A 19,713-nucleotide genomic window follows, 5' to 3' on the forward strand; every position below is an offset into this window, starting at 1 on the left:
TATAAGGGGCTGGCTTGAGCATCCTCTTCATCATAGGCAGATATTGCATGGAGCGATGTGCAGAAGAAAGTCTCAAAGATTAAAACCTCCTATAGGGCTCTTAATGCATCTTCACGTTATGGTATACAGCAGGTCTACATGGAACCACATGGTTGGACAGGGATGTCATTTGGCAGAAAAGGTCGGGAAGGGTAGAAGTCAGGATTAGCATCCACAGGCGGATCTACATCATGTGAGTTCCCAGGGGTCTCCCTATGGTGGCAAATTATTTGATACCATCTCCCACCAATTCTAATTCAAAGATTTAAGGAGATTGGTGTCGGCAGCAAAGCTCGGAAATGGGTGGAATTTTTTTTATCAGAACAAACTCATAATGTACACATGGACTCCTATCGTTCGAAAAGAACATAAGTTACTTACCTGTAAACTGTGGTTCTCCAGTATTGGTGTCTTTCATAGATTCACATGCTTGAATATTCCCCGTCGTCGAAGTGAGAGTCCCACGGTACATAAAATAGCAGTAATATATGCATGTATATATATGAGAAATATTATAAATAAAATATACATACATATAATGCAATAAAAATGTAAACTTAAAAAAGTACCATAGAACAGAATAGGCCCATTGAAAAGCCCAAGGGAGAATTCACTTTAGTAACTTATAGGAGTCATTATGTGTTGGACCACATTCCAGCCAATCAGGCTGTAGCCTCCTCTAGAACCTTCTCCTCAGAAGCCCAAGTCCTCAGATTTTCGTAGCACAAGTAAGTATAAATGCTTGAGGAGAAGAGAGCCTCTGAGGGGAGGATGGGAGGGTCGCATGTGAATCTATGAAAGACACCAATACTGGAGAACCACAGTTTACAGGTAAGTAACTTATGTTCTTCTCCAGTATTAGGGGTGTCTTTCATAGATTCACATGCTTGAATAAGAATAGAAAGCAGTAAAACATACATTAGTCATAAAGGAAGATACAAATTAAGTTTAGGCATACCTTATCACTTAATAAGCAATAAAAAACCAAAACATGACAATACCTTTATGACTGGAGGCGGGTAGCAACAGAGGCTCACCTTTAATGGAAAAGATTCCGCAGCACCGCTTGACCCACTGCCGTATCCGCGGCATCTGTTGATTGCAGGCAGTAGTGCTTCGTGAAAGTATGGCTGCTGGACCAAGTAGCAGCTCTGCAGATTTGTCTTAGAGGTACCCCCGCAAAGAGGGCAGCAGAAGTCGACACAGCTCTCGTGGAATGAGCTCGTGCAGGAACAGGAAGGGGCTTGCCAGCCCGTTGATGACAATAGGATATGGCAGACGATATCCATCTGGTGATAGTCTGTTTAGTTACTGGTTGTCCTTTGCATACTGGGTCATATGCAACAAACAATTGATCAGACTTTCTGAAGGCAGCTGTGCGTTGAATGTAAAATTTAAGACAGCGCTTCACATCCAGAGTGTGTAAGGAACGCTCCGCTGCAGATTGAGGTGCAGGAAAGAAAGTCTTAAGAACAATAGGTTCATTGAGATGAAAGTCACTGGGAACCTTAGGAATAAAACTGGGATTTGTTCTCAAGGTGACAGCCTCGTTGGAAAATTGCAAAAACGGTGGCTGTATAGTAAAGGCTTGAATGTCGCTGACGCGTCTAGAAGAGGTCAGAGCAAGTAACAGAGCCACTTTCCAAGTGAGGAACTTCAGATTGGAAGAATGGATGGGCTCGAATGGAGGCAAAAGCAGCTGAGACAGAACTAGGTTGAGTTGCCATGAAGGTGGAGGCCGACGGATTGGAGGAAACATCCTAAAAAGGCCTTTGAAGAACTGTCTTATGATCCTGGAAGAGTACAAAGATGTTATGCCATCATGACGGAAACGAGAGATAGCAGCCAGAAAAACCTTAAGGGTAGAGTGAGATAGTCCTGATTTTGCTAGCGACAAAAAGAATGGCAAGATTTGTTCTGGCTGAGCACGCATGGGATCTAGTGATTTAGTGGAACACCAAGCGCAGAAACGCTTCCATTTCAGTTGGTAAGTTTTGACAGTAGATTGTGCTCGAGCATTTGATAGCACTGTCCTACAATCCTTGTCGATATTCATGTGTGCAAATTCATAGTACTCAGGTTCCAAGCATGAAGTTGAAGGTATGCTGGATCCGGATGGCATATTTGACCTTGATGCATTGTGAGAAGATGTGGCAGAGGATGCAACCGTATCGGCTGTGTCAGAGAGAACAGGAGGAGATCTGAGAACCAAGGACGTCTCGGCCATTTGGGTGCGATCAGGATCATCCGACATGGTTGGAATCTCATTCTGTGTAACAGACGTGGAATGAGCGGCAGAGGAGGGAATGCATAGCTGAAGGTGTTCGACCAATTTATTGAAAAGGCATTCCCACTCGACTCCTTGTGTGGATGCCGGCTCGCAAACGTTAGACATTTGCTGTTGAGAAACGTTGCAAAGAGATCCAACTGCGGTCGGCCCCACTGTCGAAAGATGTAATCCAACGTTGGTTGGTGTAGTTCCCATTCGTGGTTGTCCGAGAGGGCTCTGCTGAGCGCGTCCGCCAGCACATTGGCCACACCTGGTACATGAATAGCTTGGAGATGTATTTGACGTTGTAGAGCCCAGTCCCAAATTTCCTGTGCCAGCTGTGATAGCACGAGAGATCTTGTGCCGCCCTGTTTGTTGATGTAGTGCATGCTGGTGGTATTGTCTGTCTTCACCAACAATGTCTGTCCCTGCACTACTCTTTGAAAGGACTTCAAGGCCAAGAAAATCGCCAGTAGTTCTAAGCGATTTATGTGCCAAGTGCGCTGAGACGCTGTCCACTTGCCCCTCACTGACATTCCGTCGAGATGAGCACCCCAACCTTCCAGGGAGGCGTCTGTCGTCAGTGTCAGTGTTGGTTGTTCGTCCTTGAATGAACGACCTGTTGCTATATTTGGAGGATGAGCCCACCACTCCAAAGCTCTTTGCATGCGGGACGTTAGATGGATCTTGTCCTCGAATGACCCTGATACCTGCTTCCACTGGCTGTCGAGTTCTTCCTGTGCAGCCTGCAGTTGGGAATCAGTTGAATGCACGAGGAAGCCATGCCGAGGAATGACTTGTACATTCGAACAGAAACGTACTTTCTTGACTGCAGGAATTGAACTTTCTGCAACATTCTGCTCTGACGTTCCTGTGACACGAACACTTGCCCTAGCCGAGAATCGAGCGAGGCGCCTAGAAAATCTCGCTGTTGAGAAGGGTGAAAGTGTGACTTCAGGCAATTGATGGAGAAACCTAAAGTTTCGAACAGGGATATGCAGACCTGTGTGTGTTCTTGTGTCAGTTGGAAAGTCCTGGCTTTTATGAGGCAATCGTCCAGATATGGATAAAACTGGATGTTCTGTAAACGCAGGTAAGCGGCCACCGGGGCTAGCATTTTGGTAAACACCCTCGGTGCCGATCGAAGGCCGAATGGAAGGACCTTGAATTGGTAATGAAATTGGCCGACTGTAAAACGAAGGTATTTCCTGTGCCTGGTGTGAATAGGCACATGGAAATATGCATCTTGAAGGTCTATTGTCGAAAAGAACTCTCCTGGAATGAGGAAATTCAAGATTTGAAGCGGGGTTAGCATCTGAAAAGTCTTGGACGCAATGAACTTGTTTAGAGCCCTTAGATCCAAGATGGGGCGCCACTCTCCTGATTTTTTCTTCACTAGAAAGAAACGGGAGTAGAATCCCTTGCCGCGTTGATCTTGCGGTACCAATTCTATGGCTCCTTTCCTGATCAGAAGCTGCACCTGGGCCAACAGTTCCCTGAAATGGGGAGAAGGTGGGCCCGAAGGCGGGCGAGCGGGGGGAAATTTCGTAAATTCCAGGGTGTGTCCTTTTGAAACTACATCCAAGACCCATCGGTCGTTGGTGATGTTCGACCAATTGCAGAAGAATTTCGAGATTCGACCTCCAAGATGCACAATCCTCTCACTGTTTTTTGCTGGTGTTCGCACCACCTCTGTAGTTGGACTTCCGCTGGTAAGGTCTGGAGGTGGATGAACGATTTTGGGACTGATAGGATCCTTTTTGCCTGTTGTCATAAGTGTATCCTCTATATTGGCCCGTGCCTCGAAAAGTAGAGGTTCCTCCTCCTCTACCACGAGCCCCACGAAATGGCCTCTTTCTGTATTGCAGAGTTGTTAAGGACTTAGCTGTGTCCGTGTCCTTCTTGATGAGTTCCAAGGCATCATCAACGTGCTTACCAAACAGAGACTCGCCATCGTAGGGCAAATCGAGCACTCTGGATTGAACTTCCGGCCGGAAGGTTGTTGACTTCAGCCAGCCTTGGCGACGCAAAACTGCAGCACCCGCCAATTGTCGGAATCCAGTAGAGGCTATATCGACGGCACAGTCGATAATTTCCGTCGAAATCTTCTCTCCCTCGAGAATGATGGATTGTGCTTCCTCCCGGATGGAGTCAGGCATTTGGGGAAGTAGACCAGCGATCTCGGACCACATTTGCCGGTCGTATCGACCCAGAATGGCTAAGGCGTTGGAAGCTCTTACCGTTGTCGCTGCCATTGTGGTAAATTTTTTACCAATGGAGTCCAATTTGCGGCCATCCTGATCCGGAGGGGAAGTTAGGGGTATGGCAGGATTTCGAGACCTTTTTTGTGCCGCCTGAGTGATCACTGAGTCTGCTTTAGGCTGTGAAACTAAGCAGGCCGGGGAAGTAGGCGGTGCTTTATATTTTTTGTCCAGTCTAGGTAGAACGGCTGGAATGGAGTTAGGACGTTCCATTAACTTAAGGCCCTCTTCCCATATGTGGTCAATAATGGGAATGGTATGAGTTTGGCGTTGAGGCAAGTCTTTAAAGTCATACAGAAAACATTCTGCTTGCTGCGTTTCTAACGTTAGGTGGAACCTTTTTGCTGCACGAACCATAAGGCTGTGGAAACTTGCGATATCCACTGGTGGCGAAGTTCTCGGTGATGTTGGTGGAGTAGAGGGTGTCTGTGCCCTATAATTGTCCCAATCCTGCATTTCCTCATCATCAGTGTCATTATCTCCAGTGTGTTGTGGAGTTTGACCCTCATTATCTGTATCAGGAGCAGCACCTAAAGGAGACGTAGGTGCAACAGTCGCTTGAGCTCGAGGCCTAGGTGCTGGAGACTGTGGTTGAAGCACTGGAGACTGAGGGCGTGGAGCTGGAGCATGGGACCGCTGCACTTGGGGTGCTGGGGAAGGCGGTAGTGATGGTGGAAATCTACGATTGTAGTCATCCAGCATATGTTGTAGGTTTTTCACCATAGACATAGGAATTTGCGTAAAGCGTTCGTAATTAGGTTGTTGTGTGCTATCCAATGGAAAAAGGACGTTCCCATCTTCGACGGTATTATCTGCATACTCATCCTCATCGCTGTAGTCCTGACACTTTATGTGTAAATCCGATGGACTGGTTGCTGGTTGGTAAAGTTGATCCACTTCTGAATCATTTCCAGATTCCTCTGCTCCAGATTGAAATAATTTCTCCGGAGGTTGTGATCCACTCCTAATAGGACTTAACTGTATTAGTGGCACAGACTTGAGGGACGAAGTAGAAACCACTTTGAAGGTGGCAGCAGATTGTAGGGGTTGCTGTGTCGTCGACGAGCCCGTCGACGAGAGTGGCATAGCCTTAACACCCTCTAGTTGTTTTTTCGTTGGCGCCGCTGCATCCGGCGTAGGAAATTTAATTTTGGTAGACGACGATTTTTTGGTCGTCGACGAGGCCGTCGACGAGGCCGTCGACGAGGCCGTCGACGAGGCCGTCGACGAGGCCGTCGATGGAATCGCTGTCTTTGCTGTCGACGAGGAAGTCGTCGGCGGAGCAGCCGTCGACGGGGGGTTCATCATCTGCGTCGATGGTATCGTCGACGGGGCTGTCGTCGACGAGGATCCGGTCGTCGACGATGAAGCCTTGGTCTTCGTCGACGGGAGAGCCGTCGACGATGGGTACGTCGACGGTGGTTTCTTCGTCGACGGTTTGAGTGACGAGATCATAATAATGGAAGAGATGGGTCTCACCTCCTGGCTGCTCGTCGACGAGATAATCGTCGTGGCAGAACTAGTCGACATGGAAGAAGTAGTCGTCGACGTGGAAAAAGTCAAAACAGACTTCGTAGACGCTGAAGACGTCGACGGACGCGTCGACGAGCCCGTCGACGAGCCAATGCCCGTTTTAGAAACGGAGGGCATGGTCTTGGGACGAGACGCCAGAGAACCAGGTCCCGTAGGCGCGCCCTGAAGCAAGTCTTGGGAGGAGACATCCTTGGAAGATCCCAGCTTTTTACTCTTCTTAAGAAAAGGAGAGGGGATTTCAGTCTCAGACCCACGCTTCTGAGAGGTTTTAGAAAAGCCAGATGACATACTCTCAGCATCGGACACGACGTTGTCAGATGATTTCAACTTCTGTAGCCACAGAAGGAGACGAGCCTCTCTGTCCCTCAAGATCTTGGGAGGAAATTTGCGACAGAGTCTGCAGGTAGAGACAACATGGTCCGGATATAAACAGTAAATACACTTACTGTGTAGATCCTCATGAAAAAGGCGAAGTTTCCCACAGGAAGGACAAGCCTTGAACAGAGTTTTCTTTGAAGAAGACATTTTGAAGAAAAAATATGAAGAAACTTGAAGAAACTGAGCAGAGCTCAGGGAGACTCCCTTCACACGACGTGCGGTAAAAAATCTGAGGACTTGGGCTTCTGAGGAGAAGGTTCTAGAGGAGGCTACAGCCTGATTGGCTAGAATGTGGTCCAACACATAATGACTCCTATAAGCTACTAAAGTGAATTCTCCCTTGGGCTTTTCAATGGGCCTATTCTGTTCTATGGTACTTTTTTAAGTTTACATTTTTATTGCATTATATGTATGTATATTTTATTTATAATATTTCTCATATATATACATGCATATATTACTGCTATTTTATGTACCGTGGGACTCCCACTTCGACGACGGGGAATATTCAAGCATGTGATTCTATGAAAGACACCCCTAATACTGGAGAACCATGGCTCTGGATAAAGGGATCGATTTTGAGCCCCACTCTTTTTAACATATATGTGGCTCCCCTGGCCAGACTTATCAGGTTATGCGGTTTTGATACAATCTCATATGCTGTTGAGACTCAATTGATCATCCCTATGGATTCAAATCCTGAACTTACCAAAGTCAAATTCAAACGTATGTTAAAAATTGCATCATGAATCGTTGTCAAGTTTTTGCAGCTTAACTCCAGTAAGACGAGAGTCCAACTTTTCATAAAGACTCACTCAATCTTGTCCGACGACGATTTTGGTCAACTGAACGTGGACATTCCTAAGACCTAAAAAGTTTGTAAAAAATTTGGGCATAATCTTGGATGACAATTTCTCCATGAATGAACATGTCAAAGCCATTTTATGGCTCTCCATAAAAAAAGTGTGCTCTTCAAACTTTTGTACCAGGTTTTCAAATCATTACATGGGAAGAGAACATGTTATCTTAAAAATTAATTGCAGCCCTATATCCCGACACGTCAGCTCAGATCCAGCAAACTTCTACTACTATGCCGAAAAGCATTCAAAGAACCAGATAGGGTGGACGGTATTTTTCATTTTTGGCAAATACTCGAAACAGTTACCTTTGCCCCTTCGCTCTTGCTCAAACCTAATCCTTTTAAAGAAATTATTGAAAACTTGGTTGTTTGAGCCCTTATCTTCTTATGAAATTATAGTCTGCTCGGGGTTGATTTGTGCGCCTAACAAATATTATAATAATAAGTCATAAGTGTACCCCCACTTCAGCGTATCCACCTATGTCAGAATAAGGTGCCCCCTGTGGAGTGTAAGATAGTGGGTGAGGTAAAGGAGGAGGATGGTGATGGTGAGTGTGTGGGAGGAGTGGAAGAGTATGGAGGCAGTTTGGTGTCAGGAAGAGAAATGGTGGCTTTATCCTGCTTCTTTGGAAGAGGAGGAGGCTTCAGGACTACTTCAAAGCCTAGCTGTCTCTTAGAGAGCCAAGAATCTGGCGTTGGCGGCTGTGTTTGTATGTGGTCTGTTTGGGGATGGATGACAATTTGCTTCTGTTGGGTACTGAGCTGCTCCTAGAACATCTGGAGGACCAGTTCGACTGGTTCATGGGCTGGCCTTCCATTGAAGTAGAGTGTTTCAGCACCGACACCAATCTATGCTTCAAGGTTGAAAGTTTTGTATTAGACAGTCTGGTCTGTGCCAAGCCAGGGGTAGGCAGCGCATAGTGCGTCAGTTTTAAGAATTTCTTTGTTGCCGAGCTGAAGCTGGGCATGGTGTCCGAAGTAGACTGTCTGTTCAGACCACAGCCCAGAGGTAGTGGTGGCCAAGAAGCCTGCTTCAATGGGTTCAGAGCACTTGAAGGGCCCTTTTGGGGTATTAGTTCGGAGAGGTATCGAGTGGAATGAGGAGCTGTACTCATGACCTGTTGAGCCCGTAGGAGTTCTTCAATCTCAAGGTCGGAGCCAGACTCTTGTCACTCGAGAAAGCCTCATTGTCAGTGGCTGAAGGTTAGGGACGATGTTCCTCCTTGAGGTCCTGGGTGCCGAAGGGGCTGAAGTATCTTCTGCAGGACATCTCGAGTCGATGGGCCCAGCGGTTCAGATGGATTTTCTTCAACCGAAAAGATCAGCCTGCATCACAAGAAGCCTCGTTGTGTACGGGTGAGAGGCAAATATTACAGACTTGGTGCAGATCAGCCGAGGGATACTTCGCACAACACTCGGGCAGTATAAAAAGGGTGTCTATTCCATCACAGACAAGGCATGTTGAGTGCGGACTGCATGGAAGTGAAGAAAAGCCCCAGCGGGCTGGCCCCACAGGGGGCCGTAGTCGACCTGCGTACTGTCCTGAACGGTAACTGGAAGTGTCAACCAGATATGTGAGAAAAGGGGAAACACAATCACAAACAATACCAATAGAGAAATGGGGAACAAGAAAATCAAAAACGATCACCGCGACAGAGTCGATCCAGAGCAGGGAAGCACAGGTCCAAAACCGATGGCAGACAAAACAGCAAACTATTTAACAATGGAGCCGATGACCATGCGCATTGCAAGCAATAGGTGGAGTCACACTACCTCATGACTCAAGAAGAATTCTTCAGAGAAAATAACTTGTACACATCCGAGCCCAACACTAAATGGCAGGAGTACAGACAGCTTCTGTATCCACAGCCACACATGCCACGAACAAATATTTATTAAGAAGCAATGGCTCCTCTGAAGTACTGCTTGGTGGCCTCCCCATGAGTAAAGGTGTTGAAAGTCTTTGGGAAGATTATTGAAGATCTACTTGCTTAGGAACAACGATTTCCAGGTGGTTTCGCAATTACTGTAAGAAGCAAATATGTTGCATATTTAAAACTTAACAGAATCAGTTGCTTCAACAAGAGTTCACTCCACATTACCCACAGCTTAAGATATCACTACTGAAACTGAATGCATCTTAAAGTGACGTCTTCTACTTGTTAGATTTGCACTGCCTTTTCTGATTGCTTTAGTAAATAGTCTTACATAGACACAATTTAGGTGATCATTTGTGAGAAAGAATACAAATAAACCACCTTTTGAAGGGGAACATACTATTTGAACTAGAGGATACAAAAATTCCTAGCAATGACTCTTTTACAAACTTACCTGGTCATAGGCATAAGGCCGCTGCTGTTGTGGCTGCGGGGGGCCTGGCTGTGCAGGTCTATAACCTCCATACTGCTGACCTTGCCCTTGAGGGTAGTTGGGATATTGGGGACCTGGAGCACTCGGAGCTGGGCCTGGGGATATAAACATGTCAAAATTTTATATGTAATTTTGGAAATTATAGTATATTTAAAAAGGTCAACAGCAGATCTAATTATTTAAATAAAAGCAAAAATATGCTAACCTACAAATGAGTCTAAATAGGTCCAAAATAAAAGAAAAAGAGATCAAATGCACCACTAGCAAATTCAACCAAGGATACAGCTATTAGCAACCTTCCAACACTTATTGAAATGACCAGTAATTCTGCACTAGCAGCATTAGTGAGGCTAGGTGGAGCACTATGTACCTGTCCATGGAACCACCCCTTTATGTTCTCAGTTAACCACCACCTGTCAGTGTAAATTGACTACAACACAAACCAAGTTGAGAAGGGTCCAAGGGTAGATTTAACGACCTAAACTAGATACATACCCCAATATTCAACATTCTTAACAACAACAGTATCTAGAGGTCAAATGTAAAGCTCACCTGTGGACACGAGCCCCAACAGAATACAAATACAGGAACCCAAAACAATATGCCATATGGTGAAAACTTAAACAGTGGGAAATTGTTCCCATCAGTAACCATTCGATACCGCCCTTTTTAACATCATCTGGGTTCTCCTTGCCCAGGAGACAAGACAAAACATAGCCTACTGATGTTTTTCTAGGACTATATGTGATGTTAAGTAAATGTGTTGGCAAGAAGGGTGGTATATTCAAGAAGATATGGAATGTTTGTGGTTACTGAATAAGCAGTGCAAAAAGTGAATCAAAACATCAAATGTGAGTGCATAGATAAAATTGGATCAGTTGAGTAGATTTTTAATTTTAATGATATCTCTCAAATGCCCCAGTCAGCACAGACGAGAGTGCGGAGACACCAACGGATAGAGCGGTGCTCCTATCAACCTGAGCTGCTGCCAGGTGGGGTGAAGCGCCATCACCACTACAGATGGTATGTGGTTGATCACGAAACCTGAAAATTACAGGTGATTGTTTTTAATCTCACTTTATAAGCAGTAGTTTCTAACAGGTCCTGAAGAAAACATTGGAACTATTCCATCCTAAATGCTGAAACATGTCGACCAATATTGCTGACAGATATTATGTTAAATCTGTATTTTCACTATTATTTTAACATTTGGACATTTGAAAGATATCAATAAAACTCACAATCTACTGAACTGATCCAATTTTATCTATGCACTCACATTTATTGTTTGATTCACTTTTTGCACTGCTTATTCAGTAACCACAAACATTCCATATTTTCTTGAATATACCACCCTTCTTGCCAACACATTTACTTAACATCACATATAGTCCTAGAAAAACATCAGTAGGCTATGTTGTTTTGTCTTATCTCCTGGGCAAGGAGAACCCAAATGATGTTAAAAAGGGCGGTATCGAATGGTTACTGATGGGAACAATTGCCCACTGTTTGAGTTTTCACCATATGGCATATTGTTTTGGGTTCCTCTATTTGTATTCTGTTGGGGCTTGTGTCCACAGGTGAGCTTTACATTTGACCTCTAGATACTGTTGTTGTTAAGAGTGTAAATTGACTACCTCTCAAAAAGTACTATCACAACTGTAGCCCAAGAGGATGTGGCGTATAACAAATGGTTACACAATAAGGCCTATAGTACTTTCAGCAGCAGAGCACTGTACGTCACACTTACGTATTGCTTGCTCCCTACCTGCCCTAATTCTTAGGGAATTGTTATCAGCAGAGAACACTCAAAGGGTGGAAGCAGCTAAAGCTGAACAAAACATCCCGTACAAAGCTTTTTAGGACTGTTTGCCAAAGTGTTCTATCTGATTACTCTAGGAATCCGGAGAATACCCTTGCAGGTGGTCTTGAATGTTGAATAAAAGAGGGAATGTCTGTGCATAGACAGTGAAGTTGGCTTTCTTCTAGTACAGCATGTAAAAACAACAATGGTGGGGGTTTAACTACCTAGTTTCTAAGCAAAGAAGAAAGCTAGACACTCCAATTGGCTGTGTGATGTCTAAATCTTCCTTCACCATACCTCGGACTTCAACCCTCAGTTCTTAACGGTCAAAAGTGTCTAGGGATTAGAGCAGAATTTAGAAAATTTAATGAGCATTTTCAATAAAATGGGACCTAACTACTAGGAGTACTGTGGTTCCTAAAGTTTAACCAATGATGCAGTTCCACAGTTCTCAGTTTGAAACAGAAAGCGCTGGGATGAGATAGTCTATCTCACATGCTTTTGACTAAAGTGATAAAGGTCCTCCTGATCTTATCTAGTCTCTGCTCTAAAGCCTGCATCCCTCGAGCGAGCACTGTTTTTAATATGTGGGTAACCATTGGGTCAGCTCCATATTATTATAGACTTGGTCGCGTTTGTAAAGCACAAAGGATACCAGAAGTGCAGCAGGCTACAGGGTTTTTCTGCTACTTGGCTACTCACAAACATCTGATTAAAGTGGAGAGCAATGCCAATGACTGAGGGGAAGAAGTAAGAATGGACATGTATGTTGGCACAAACCCACTGTCAACTATTGACTGCAGATTACCTGCATTATGCTTTAAGTAAGTTAGAAGAAAAGTACATTTACAGATAAAAAAAACTAGGGTGGTAAAGGTATAAAGCCTTGGACAATAATGTCATCAATAAGAAATCAATTACCATTAATAGACAAAGTCAACTCTGGAAAAGGAAAACTAAGAAGACCATGTCCATGTGAGGAAGGTTAACTTAAGTCTTACAGCAAAATACAGTAGCAATTACTTACTAGTAATCTTCACTGCACAGTCTTACAATTACTTGACACAGCCCCTCCTACATTAAGAAGAGTAGAAATCTGGGAGACATGCAAATAGTGTTATCCTACCCCTTTATCTATGTATGTGTGCACGGGCACATTCCCACCACCTCCTAAACCTGACAGATGGAAACTTCCAACACATACAAAGCAAAAACTCGGTGACTGACAAGAGAAAAACAACCCTCTCCAGGAGGACAATAACATTACAAAAGAACATGAAGAACCAACACAAAACCCTTTCTTTGGAGAGGTTGACATATCCAAAGTAGAACATTATCAAGCAGAAAAACAACTCAACAAAAGCTAAAAGCTGGAATTAACACAAGGTAATGAACATTGCCAAGACGCAATGTAACCAGGGTGCAAAATATTAGTAAAAGGATCTGATGGGAGCAATACACGCAGAACCAAACTCACAATTCTCCTGTCAAGAATACAAAAAAAGAAGAATGAAAACAAAGGATTTGTGTAGGCAAAAAGTTAAACACTGATATAATGTTCCAGTAGAAAAATAACCATATGGCCCATGCATTAAAATTGAATCGATGACAGACCTACAAAATGAATGGATGGGAGTAAATCAAACAATTATAGTAAACACCAGTCGATTAAAATGCATATCTATATTTTAAATTAATTCGAAATTCTGACGAGAGAAATAAGTTACTTACCTGTAATACTAGTCGTCCTTCAAAAGTAATAGGCACTGGATAGTCATGCAGGTGCCAGGAGCACTTTAAAAAAAATATAAAATAAATACGCATAATTTATATTTTTTATGGAAAGGCCAATTGTTTGAATAAAAACAATTTGGCAAAATATCTGCATTTAACACTGGCCATGTCTTGGTTACCTATTATTACCAAATAAAAAATAAAACACAGGAAAATATAACTTAGAAAAGAAGCTATGTGGTAAGACCAGGTATGTATTTCGCAAACCTAACTAAAATTCAAAATGAAAGAACTAAAGAAATATTAATGGATAGGAGGCAGCATTCTCTAACTGAAAACTGGCACTGCTCCCTTTAGGTAGCCTATAACACGAGTACCCTACATTGAGCTTTTTAGTGGCAGTTATCGCCTACATAATTTTCATACCACTGCAAAAGTGGCAAAACACCACCAGCAGCAAGTGTGCACTTTTGCACATGTACACCATTAGATGCCTCTGCTGGATTAACATGGGATGTGCGAACATGGAAGCCATCTTTGAAAGAAAACCTTTCCCCAACAAGTAATTAGCCGCATGACAGTCCGGTTAAATGTGTGGTTCTTAAATAGCATCCTGTGCAGCGACCAGGTGTAGTTTACACTGCACGTGGCTACAGATTTCCAATCTCTGAACTCACTTGTTGTTTGGAGTGCTGGGTTATCTTTTTTTAACCATTGACATGGACTTTGTGTCCCACAAGGAGTTTTATGGTGGCTGATCTTTGATACCCGTCCACCCATTTTTTCTGTTGATTACCCGTCCACCCATTTTTTCTGTCGATTACCCGTCCACCCATTTTTTCTGTTGAATTTTGTACGCATTAGTGATAGGTGGTATAACGGTAGTCTCAGCCATTTTTTTGTAAATCATATCTATGATATGTATTTCAATAAGAACTTATGTTTGTTATATATTTATGTTTGTTATTTTATAAATAGGCTCTTCGTTGTTGTAAGGAGGCCTCTGAATCCGTGTAGCGCTCAAGAATCTGTCAAAACATTTAAAAGAGGCATGGACTCAATAAGGATAACAAAAATGTAAACACAAACGGAATGTTAAATTGTTTTTAAAAGACTTTGGTGGAAGAAGGTCTATAATCGATATTGATCGCCCTGCGTGGGCATCGCATTGACCAGAAAGAATGCCAGACTAGATATGAATGTTAGCATCCAAAAATTGGGAAACAAGAGTAATTGAGTGTTTTGTTTGTAAATGTGTGACTAAAGAATACGTATTGGACATCAATGATGCATCTCAGTCAAAAGAGCCAAACCTCATTATAAAAAAAGACCAAAGATTTGGCCAAGAAAAAAAGTTGCGTGGTGTATTTAACAAGTTAACAAATCACTTTTCCTTTCTAGGGAAATCATAATAGGACAAAGATATGATCCTAATCAACAGGGGGCTACTGGATCCCTTACAGTTTATAGCTCATATGGCTGTCATGGTGCACATAAAACGCAGGCACTTACCTGCCCAGTCAACAGCCAGCCAAAAAACGCATTAAGAATAGTCAGGGCTGGGAGGCAGTAGCTAGAACCATGGCCCCTTGTACAGGGAATCCCTTATGTCATGGAAGGGTCAAAATTGTCTACTGTCTGGGCCCTGGACAGTATTTTCCCCAGAAGCATCGGGAAGCCATTTCTTCATCATCTTAGGCTCCACCGAACCACATGAAGCTGGCAAGACTGTTCCTGGGCAAAAAAAAAAAAAACACTAACAAACAAACCCTCAAGCAAAGCTGGTTTCTTCTGGGCCATCTCTTAGGTTTGACAAATGGCATCACTCACGCCAAATATTTAGTTATGATGAGGCAATTCACTCCAAATTATTGCAAACAGTATACGTCGATAAGGAAAACAATGCATCTCTCCCACATGCAAGCAAACTACTGGACAATCAAAAGGACGTCATGAAAACGTGGATGAGACCTCAAACAAAACACTGGGTGAAGGGGCGAACCTGAAACCTCAACTGGTATATTTTTAGGTCTAGCCTAGAGCAGCGCATGCGCTGCATGCGAGACTTTCAGTAAGGGGCTTCAGAAAGCTCACCAAACGCTTGTGCATGTGGTTTTGTTTTTTTAACACGCTATTGTGCTTTGCATGCGTCTTTCTAAGAAAGACAGCACGCAATTGGGCAAAGGCGGGTGCATGTCCCGCCTTTGCTCCGCCCATGACCTTTTGCTTGCGGTTACCTGCACTGGCCACATCGGTTTTGAAATATCGTGCACAGATGCGTGCGCAATAATGCAAAACTGATGTCTCGCTGTGGCGCGCGCACCACTCGCACGCTTGTTTAATTTGTTTCTTGTCTGTCTTCCGTGGTATATTTTCAATGTTTATTTTTAGAACCTATTTGCCACCTCTTGTCAGAAATTAGCACAACATGCACTTTCATATTGCTTGCCTGTGGTGTTTTCAAAGTGTGCATTCAACAGAGGGTGTGGGCCAAGGTCTGTGCACGCAGATGTGCGCGCGCGCCTCTGGGCTGTAAGTTTCACTTTTGAGAGTCTTTGCCAGGAAATGAAAATTTAGGGAGGAGACGGGAGGGGGTGGAGGAAGCGCCAATGGCTGTCACTGGGTGGCCCCTCGTGCATGGGCTGGTTAGTACACACCGAATCTGTGCATGTATGGGAACCAGAGGCAGGACGGGCAGGGCAGAAGCAGAGGGCAGGGCATCCGCCGCAGGGCCGCTCACTAGGTAAGTGTCACGGCTAATGCCTGAAGTGTGTCATTAGCCTACTTGCGAACCCTTTAAACTTCATATGATGGGCGTCATGTATGCAGTGTTTAATTCTTGATCCTAGGCTGTCACATATATAGAGCCGGGTATTCACAGAACTGTGCGTCCCTGATGTCACAAAATGTCATATGAACTATGGAGCTGAATACTTCAGACTGTCACATGCTCCAAATGTCTTACTGTCAGTACGCTGCCAATATCATCCTGCCCCACAGAACTGTGCATTGCTGATGTCAGTGAAAGCTTTGTGTTCCGGATGTCAGATAGAATGACATAAAGAACTGCGCACTGCAGATAGCCTGCTACATAGAATTGAGCATTACTGACGTCAGAGTGCTCACGTACAGCTTTGTATTCCTGACGTCACACTGACAAAGAACTGTGCGCTGCAGCTGTCAGCTGGCTACATAGAACTGTGCATTACTGATGTCAGAGTGCAAACGTACAACTTTGTATTTCTAACATCAGATTGACTTGTAGAACTGTGCGCTGCAGATGACAGCCTGCCTGGCTCACAGAAATGTGCACTACTAATGTCAGAGTGACAGAAGTAGAACGTTGTGTTCCTAATGTCAGCCTGGTTCACATAACTGTGTATTACTGGTGTCGAAGTGCACACGTAAAACTTTGTATTCCTAATGTGACTGACATATATAGCTGTCCGCTTCTTGTGTCGGCTGTGCATATAGAATTGTTCATTACTGTTGTCAGTGACACATGTAGAACTTTATATTCCTGATGTCAGACTGACGTATAGAACTGTGCGCTGCAGATGTCATTGACGCACGTAGAACTTTGTTTTCCATATGTCAGTCTGACGTCAAAGATACTGTGAGGAGGCCAGGCTCCATGGGTGGGAAAACCACAAGATTGACAAGCTCGGACATGAATAAGAGGCAGGGAAATTAGAGTGGCGAGGAAAACCAACTAACAGTTAGCAATGAGTGAGCTTGAAGCCCCTCAATTTTCTTGGTAAGTATTAATATGCCCCACATATGGCAGCGCTTGCCCCATGTAGTAGGCTCCACCAAAAAAGAAGGGTTATGAAACCATCCTTAAGGTACCAGGCTGGGAATATTGAAAGTAAAAAATGTGACTACACTAACATAAAATGCACTGAAAGTAAAGATAAATGCAACTGTGGATTAGAAGGTCTAGAACTGTGATTATAAACTATCAAACAGGATATGGACACTAATTGCTTCATTGAGTAGGTATTTTAAAAAGGTTATACGTTTCACATGCTAACTTGCTTGCTAGGTTCGAAGAACAAACGCAATTCCAGCAGCAGTTCTGAAATAATGTAATTAAATAATACATTATACTATAATCCAAATTCACTGGCTTACATCTATGGACTTCAGAATACTGTCACCTAATTTGAGCCATGCTGGGATTCAAAGCAGGGATCCATATGATTCCACAGAACCCTACAGCTACTAAAGAACAGAGGTTATCTTGCTAGGTCAAAGTCTTGTGCATGTCCTCAAATTTCGGCTCTGTACACACTGCCACACCACTGGTCTGAGGGAATAGGCATTAGGAACTACAAAATATAGAACTAATCTATTTACAGACAGAGCGAAGGATGCTGCTCTTTCCAGGATCTGTCTCACAAAGCAAAAGCCAAGCAGGTGTTAGGCAGATAAATATGCACATTAACTTCTTAATGCCATCACTGCTCCAAAGGCTTAAAGGTGCTCTTGCTCATCCCTATAAGTTCCAAACCAAACACCAAAGTCAATGTACTGGCCCATAAGCACACCTGAGTATGTTGACCACAAAAGTGAAGACTTATTGCTTATGTGAATCAAACAATATGCAATGTGAGCAAAAACTATAACAGCCCAGCTTTCAACAAAAAACAGTGGCAAAGGAAATAGGTTTGGCCTTGGCAAGCTGGTGTGATGGTAATTTTTTATTTTACTGCAAGCATATGTTAGAAATAAAAAAGAAAGCATTCTACAGCAACATCCTCTTTTACGCAGACAACATGCAACTTCTACTCTGCCTCTCGGATAAGACCCAGAAAACTAGAAACCAGTTCACCGCCTGCATGACCGAAGTCCCTAAGTGCATGAAAGTCAACTGTTTAAGCTCAACATAGTCAAGACAGAAGTAGCGATCTTTGGCAAGAACACCTCAACATAGAACTCCAACTGGTGGCCAACTGATTCTGGACCTGCACCAAGAAACTAGAAATAATTAACAGCAAACTAGACATGACCATGCAAGTAAACGCTGTCACTGTATCCTGCTCCCTTACCCTGAAGATGGCCTATACTTGTGAGGGTCAATTCATGTATCACCTGTTATGTAAATACCACAGGGCACTATCATTAATTTTTGTTTATTTCATGTTGATTTAATACACAAAATGTCTAACGTTGTTTCACGAAAGTATAAGGCTGTTTGTTGTTCGATCTGATCATAATTGTGTATGCATATTGTAGGAAGTTGGCTTTGTATATACTATAACAAAATGATGTATAGTGTGCACAGAGTCCAGTGTAACCCCAAAGGTAGGCAGAGGTAAAAGTAGATAGCACCTTACTCTCTATTTGTGGTAGAGTGGGTGAGCAGTAAGGCTTTATCAGAGGGTAGTGTTCAGCATTTGTTGTACATACTCAGGCAAGAAATTATGTCACACACTCAAAAACTGAACTCAGACCAATTTGTTTGTATCAAAAATATTATTTAGTTATTTTATTTCTAGAACCAAGCCAAGACTTGTGCAGGTAAGTGAAATAATACTTTGCAAAATCTCATGCAGTGATTTACAGTTAAAAGCAGGTTCAAATGCAGTTGGTCGGATTAGAGGTAAGTCAACAGTTCAAAATTACTTTTCAATTACTTTACGGATTACTGTGCACATTACTTTTTAGATAGGTTTAAAGTTGCTTTTGCTAATCAGTGTGATATGCCTAGATATCACAGAGACATTTCGTAGAAAAAAGGTAAGTAATTCACTTTTAGTACATTTGTAGTTTTTCAATGTTTCATACCAACCAACTCCACACTTAGAAGTATTTTCAAGGAAAAGCAGTTGATGCAATCCTATGGAAGGAAAGGTAGTTAACAGTTTGCAGGTAAGTACCTATTTGTGGGAGTTGGTATTCTGGAGTTGTAACCAGGGTTCCCCATGGGTCAAGGATGCACTCTCAGAATACCCTCAGCAGCACTAGGGCGGCCGGGTGCAGAGTGCTGAGGCCCAATGTCATCCAATGGGGCATAGGGGGCATCCGGTTGGTGGCTGCTCATGAGCAGGCCACACGGTTGTGGGAGCAAAGCTCCTGGTATTAGGCTCAGGACTAAGGGGGATCCGAGTTAGCATCTAAAGTACACCCGCAGTGGGACAGGGGCGGCTGAGTGCAGGGAGCTGTATTGGCATTGGGTGCCCTGTTTTCAATGGAGATTCTCCTGTTGCCACAAACACTGCAGGGTCGGGGACAAAGATCTTCCGGAGGTAACCAGCGGTTGAAGAGGTAAGTTTGGATCCTTGGGGCTCCTGGGACACCGTCAGTTGGGCCACCCAAGGTCGTGGGACGTCTGGTGCAGGGGTGTCTTTAGGCGTCAGGTTTTATTACCAGCTCCGGTTGCCGTCAGGTGGATCCTCCAGAAAGCGGCTGTAGGCATCGATTGGAGATTCGAGGCAGGTCAGAGATCACCAGATCTCAGGTG

The 19,713-nt window shown here is 43.7% G+C and overlaps 1 protein-coding gene across 3 annotated transcripts in view; it reads right to left on the reverse strand.

The window, feature by feature from the left end:
- SS18 (SS18 subunit of BAF chromatin remodeling complex) overlaps positions 1 to 19,713 on the reverse strand; it is a 359,812-nt gene that overhangs the window by 34,846 nt on the left and 305,253 nt on the right. For all 3 annotated transcript variants that reach the window (XM_086965659.1, XM_086965658.1, XM_086965657.1), the window contains one exon: positions 9,671 to 9,804. In XM_086965659.1, coding sequence (XP_086821785.1) covers positions 9,671 to 9,804 — 134 coding nt within the window. The remainder of the gene's footprint in view (positions 1 to 9,670; positions 9,805 to 19,713) is intronic.

The sequence above is a fragment of the Lissotriton vulgaris genome, chromosome 4_1 (genome assembly GCF_964263255.1).
Source record: "Lissotriton vulgaris chromosome 4_1, aLisVul1.2, whole genome shotgun sequence".
NCBI classification, from domain to species: domain Eukaryota; kingdom Metazoa; phylum Chordata; class Amphibia; order Caudata; family Salamandridae; genus Lissotriton; species Lissotriton vulgaris.